General features: G+C 40.1%; 1 protein-coding gene across 1 annotated transcript in view; it reads left to right on the top strand.

Annotated features, from left to right (window-relative positions):
* The first annotated feature begins 1160 nt into the window (after positions 1-1160).
* Positions 1161-5774, top strand: part of ZNF207 (zinc finger protein 207) — a 10719-nt gene continuing 6105 nt past the window's right edge. Inside the window, exons 1-5 of the mRNA XM_010155030.1 lie at positions 1161-1282; positions 1716-1854; positions 2552-2722; positions 3389-3464; positions 3931-3978. Coding sequence (XP_010153332.1) covers positions 1277-1282; positions 1716-1854; positions 2552-2722; positions 3389-3464; positions 3931-3978 — 440 coding nt within the window. The 5' untranslated portion in view covers positions 1161-1276. The remainder of the gene's footprint in view (positions 1283-1715; positions 1855-2551; positions 2723-3388; positions 3465-3930; positions 3979-5774) is intronic.

Below are 5774 nucleotides of genomic sequence, written 5' to 3'. Positions count from 1 at the left end.
CGTGGCCGGGCCCGGCGGGATTGCCGAGATCGTGGGGAAAATGGAGAACGGCCGTTAGCCCCGGGGTAGGACGTCAACGGAAGAAAGCCTTCCTCTGATAAATAGTTGATCAAGAAAAAAGGGGGCAGATGTGCGTGTGGGGGGACTTTCCCCTTTGTAATTGCTGCGTCAAAGTTGCACAATTCTCAGTATCCAGCAGTACTGGTGGATTATTCTTTGATCCCTCCTTCACAATGCGATTGATGTTGGGGGGTGATTGCAGTTTTGCTTTCCTCTAAAGTGGTTCTGTCCCATCTACAATTGTTTAATAAAGAAATTTATAAGCTGCCCTGAGATATTTCACTGTTCTGTGTTGGAAGGAATCTATACTTCTCTTTTCGGTATTAATGTATTTCTTGTTTTGGCGGAAGTGAGTGGTACATTGTGTTAACAAGGAACAACTAATAAATAACAAACGTATATTTGTCTCATTTAGGAGGATTTGGAGTGTTTGAATTGCTGCTGACCTGCAGAAAGGAAATCGTAGCTTACCTCTTGTGGCACATAGGTGTCCTGAAAGAGCTTTGCTTAAAATATTTCTGTTTAAAACCAGATTTTTTTTAATGGCTGCAGTAAATTATGCAATGACATAAAAATTGATACGTGGAGGACTTAAAAAAGAAAGGAATTTTTAACTAAAACTGTACTCTTCTGTAGATGTTCCTAGTGATACTTGTTATTAAATAGACTCTAGTAAGCATCGCATCCCTTTCGTAGATTTTAAGTCCATTTCTTTAATGCTTTAGTAACTTTAATCTAGACAGAAGGAGAAATTAATCATTTAATTACTTCATCAGAGGAGAACTGAATCCATTTAGAAATAACTGGAGCTTGACAGGCATGTGTCAAAGAACGTGGAATCAAATGATGATTCTGATTGCATGCACACATCTTGCCAGTTTTGTACCTGTCTGAAGTGGGAAATGCTGGATGGTGTGAGGGGGTGGTTTGGTTTCAGGCATCCATGAAATATTTGTCATGCTTAGAATGCTCAGAGATGCTCCTGTGCTGCTTTTTTTCCCCTCTTTAGGAAAAATCACGATCATGCTGATTAGCTTAGTGTTACACCAGAAGGTGACTTCCAGGATTAAATGTTTCCTTAACAGTCTTCAATAGGTACTGTAACAGGGATTTTGATGATGAAAAAATCCTTATACAGCATCAAAAAGCAAAGCACTTTAAATGCCATATATGTCATAAGAAACTCTATACTGGACCTGGTTTAGCTATACATTGCATGCAGGTAAGAAGTGTTAGACATACACAAGCTTTTTTTATCAGCATCTAAAATTGGAATTAATAGTGAACTTAAAAAGGTGGGGGGTTGGGGGTTTCCAGAGTCTTAAAAACTGAGGAGAAAGAGACAGCAATGGTCTGTTTCCAGAAGAATTCTGGTGTGTCAGCAGCTGTATGGGGAGCATGCAGTAGAGATCTCTGCCATCGCTTTGGGGTTGGAGGAGTGAAGCAATTGCACTGCCTCGGTGTTCAGAGGACAAGTTTATATAAACTGGTTTTAGCAGCTAATAGTAGCTGATAACGATTAGGGAGCACGTATCAAGAAAATGCTTGGCCGGACACATTAAGAATGTTCCTTTTCTGTCTCAAGACTGGCTGAAGAAGACGTTGAATCTAAACTGAATTGTGGTCAGGAGGCTTATTGTCTTTTTTTCTTTTAGGTACATAAAGAAACAATAGATGCAGTTCCAAATGCTATTCCTGGAAGAACAGACATTGAACTGGAAATCTATGGCATGGAAGGCATTCCAGAAAAAGATATGGAGGAGCGCAGGAGGTTACTTGAACAAAAAACTCAAGGTAAAGTGCAATCAAGCTGGTCATCTGTTTCTTACTGATACTAAGCGGTGTGAGACGGGCCTGGCCTCTCCGCAGAGTAGGGATGGGGTTTAGTGCATTCCTTAGCTGTGGCGCTAGACGTTTCCCAGTCACGTGGAAGGCTGAGAGCTGTTTTTTCTTCTGTTCAGAAGTAGCTCTATGCCAGTGCAGCTGCAACTTTTACTAATGAATGTGGGGTTAGTGGTTTTGTTTTCTTAGGGCGAGAGGGGCAGAGGTCAGGGGTGATACAAGCCTGATCATGCCCAAATACTTTGATGTCTTTGCTGTTTAAGTATGCGGGTTAGTGGTTTTGTTTTCTTAGGGTGAGAGGGGCAGAGGTCAGGGTTGATACAAGCCTGTTCATGCCCAAATACTTTGATTTCTTTGCTGTTTAAGTCTGTTTTTGTATGAACCACTTTGGTTTATTCTGGACAGCGTGAGACTGGCATGAAGGAAGGCTCCCCCCTGCCTCGATGTTGAGGGTCAGTAGTGTTAGTTTCCTTCCCTGTGTTATTTGTGCATATAGGTGGGCTCACACAGTTTTTCTATAATGGATTTTTGAACACATAAATAAGGTTTGAATCTTAGTATTTTTGTTCCTGCTAGAACACCCCTGATAAAACAAATTTCATAGGATATACCTTGCCTGCAGTCTGACCATATACACTGTACTTCTCAGCAGAGAGCCAGAAAAAGAAACAGCAGGATGATTCTGATGAGTATGAAGATGATGAATCTGCAGCTTCAACTTCATTTCAACCCCAGCAAGTTCAGCCACAGCAGGGGTACATTCCCCCAATGGCACAACCAGGTCTGCCTCCTGTGCCAGGGGCACCAGGGATGCCTCCAGGTGAGATGCTGCTTCAAGCTAGTTTGGAGAAGCTGAGTAGAAATGCAGATTGCTGCTTATATGCTGGAATAATCATCTGTCCTGTCTACCATTGGGTGTTAGAGGTCACAAAATTGTTTTGTGAGGGCCGTGTAAGCAGTTTCTTCATCTTCTTCTCCTGCTCTATGTGTGTGTGCCCGCGCACTATCGTTATGAAGTAGATCAAGATACTTAATGCTTGCATCTGCATTGAAGGAATGTTAGTAAGACAGATCACTACTTTACATGTCTGCCAGTTATATTGTTTGTAGTATTTTGTAACGAGAAAGGCTGCCTATACTTAGAGGCTGCTAACACAGAACAGGCAGTTTATACACAGGCCACAGATACATGGAGGAAAGAATTTTGGTTGATATCAGTGAATGAAAACTGGTTTGTTACCATTTTTTGTAACGCTATGGCAGGTTCTTTGGAGACTACTGAGAAAATGCCAGTGTCTTGCAGGACAGAGAACAATGAATCTTAAGTGAGATTTGCAGATAAACTTTTATATTGTGTTGTTTTTCAGCAGCGATACTTTAAGAAGCAATCCTTCCTGCAAGCATATATCCAGTCTAAATTTATTAGAGGAGATTTGTTAGCAGCTGTATGTTGTCAGAGTTGTTTAAAATACATTCTTCTTTTAAGGAATACCACCACTGATGGCAGGCGTTCCACCTATGATGCCTGGAATGCCTCCGGTTATGCCGGGAATGCCACCTGGGTGAGTAGCAAGAAGTTCATACCACACATTTCAAACTGTCAGGGGAAAAAAGTAAAGCTGATTAGAAAGATGCATGTAGGAACCTGTGAAATGTGTAGCCTAAGAGTAACCAGAGAACTGGATGGCTGTAAACCAACATTAAAAATACGGCCAAACTGTGAGTTTTTGTATAAAGTATGTTGTGTTTCTCCTAACTTTATTAAGTAGTAGTCTAATAATTTAAAGTTTTGGTATGTTGGTTTAGAGCCCTCTGAACTACTGCTCCTTTGTGTATTGCACATGTTGTGCGTCTGGTTATCAGTCATCAGCCAAACAGGAAAAAAATACTGTTGGTTTAAATTTTCATGTATTTTGGGCAAAGTAAGATGTTGGTTTTTATGCTTGTTTGGGTTTGACACCGTACCCTATCACAATGTGTTTGGAAAAATCATAGTTAGATTTTTGATTTTGTCATAAATTTTCACAGATTACATCAGCAGAGAAAATACATGCAGTCATTTTGTGGTGGAAACATGTAAGCATCTCATTAATGTAATTCTAGGTACATGTATTATGCCATTTTATGTCGTGTTTTTGATAAGTTTGAAATTGTCTTACTGAAAACCTCTGAATATTGCCTAAGAATTCGGGGAAGATATCTGTCTAGATTTTGTTACTGTATAATATCTGAAGTTTTTATGCTTTATCTAAATGAATATTACAAAACTATATGTTTTGAGAAATGCATTCTACAAAATACTAACAAAATAGGCCCTTAGAGGCTTACAGCCTCTCTTGAACCAGAGCACAGCTCCATGTGCTCTATCCTTCACAGTAGGACATCCTGCAAGAACTTTGTTTCTCAGTTTTTGAAGTTCACTGAGGTGAAGGGTGGTTCTCTTCTGAGACTTAAGTGTTGTTTTAACACTCCTTGAATTTAAAAATCGTGTCATAGTGAAACATCTTGTGGATGCTCATCGTGAGTTAGCCTTTCTGTGTGGAAACTGAACGGTTTTATCAGGCTTGCTGGTGCTTAGTCCTCCTTTAGCTCATGCTTAACCTCAGGTGAATGTAATGTCACCTAGTCAAAGACACCAACTAATTTGCCAGAAATACACTGCACCTCCATGTTGGTGAGATTTTAGCGGAGGAGGGTAGCGTTACGTTATGCTTATCCACTTTTATCTAAAGTGTTGCTTACTTAGCTGATGATCTCTTTTTTTTTTTTTAAAAATGAGCAAAGAAGAATTAGGACCCCGGCAGCAACTTCAGTGTGACGCCAGTTGTAGCACTGTCCCTGCAGTTTCTCAGAAAGTCACCTGGTGGCAGCAGGCAGCATCAGGACTAGTTCTGGGCTCTGACAGATAATTGTCGAAATGGGTGGCAAGGCTGACCTTGCCTTCTCCAAAGGCTGAGCCAAGAAAGGGGCGATTCTACTGTGTTCCCAGTCATTACTGCTTCTGTGTTGGTTGTTTCTTTTGTAGCAGTGGTAGACAAGCTGAGAAGAAAAATAAGACTGGGTAGCAGTTTGCTTTGCAGAATGACTGCATGCCTGTTCGTGATTTGTTTGGATTTTCAGACAGCAGTGGTGAAGGTTTCTTGACTTTATCGTACAGATAGAAACTCTTTCTTAGTGGGGTTTTGATGTGCTGATCTTACTAAATAAAGTCCTAAACATGCTTTTATTTTGTATCCCCAGTCGAGCTTTGAGTGTCTGGAAAAATTGAAGCAAACTTAAGCTACACTTGGTTTATTCTCTGGAAAGGAATCATACATATTTATAGCTTCGCACTTTAAAAACACTAATGTTGTAGGCAGCTTATTATGTGTGGAGTTGCAGGCCTGTGCAGGAGGAATTTGCTGATGTTAAGGGTTGTATGTGTAGTTTAGACGGGGAATATCTATTAATTTATAGAATGGTTTAGTAGATAAGGATAAAAGGAGTCACTTAGATGCCACCTTTCTGTTAGGAAATACAGATCAATTTTTTCTCCAGGTATCAGTAGTAAGGGAGAGAAAAAACCCAACAACCCAAACCTGTTTTTAATAGAAAGGAAAAATATGCCATAATAAGGACTACTTATTAAAGAAAAGAAAAAAAAAAACCCACCCCAAAAACCCCGCAAAACCTACAAAATTCCACTTTACAGATTTGGGTTGTCTGCAGTTCACTAGGGGAAGGAGACTATGTTAAAATAGCAGAAGGGTGCTGTAACTACAAACAGATTTGTGGTGTCAGAAAGGAGTAATAAGATGTACAGCGATTTTCATGTGATTTGGGTTAGCTGTTTTTCCTACTTCAGATTTTCTGAGAACACTAAATCAGGTTCT

This window comes from Eurypyga helias, unplaced genomic scaffold (assembly GCF_000690775.1).
Source record: "Eurypyga helias isolate BGI_N326 unplaced genomic scaffold, ASM69077v1 scaffold13570, whole genome shotgun sequence".
NCBI lineage: Eukaryota > Metazoa > Chordata > Aves > Eurypygiformes > Eurypygidae > Eurypyga > Eurypyga helias.
This window is presented reverse-complemented; position numbering and strand designations above follow the sequence as displayed.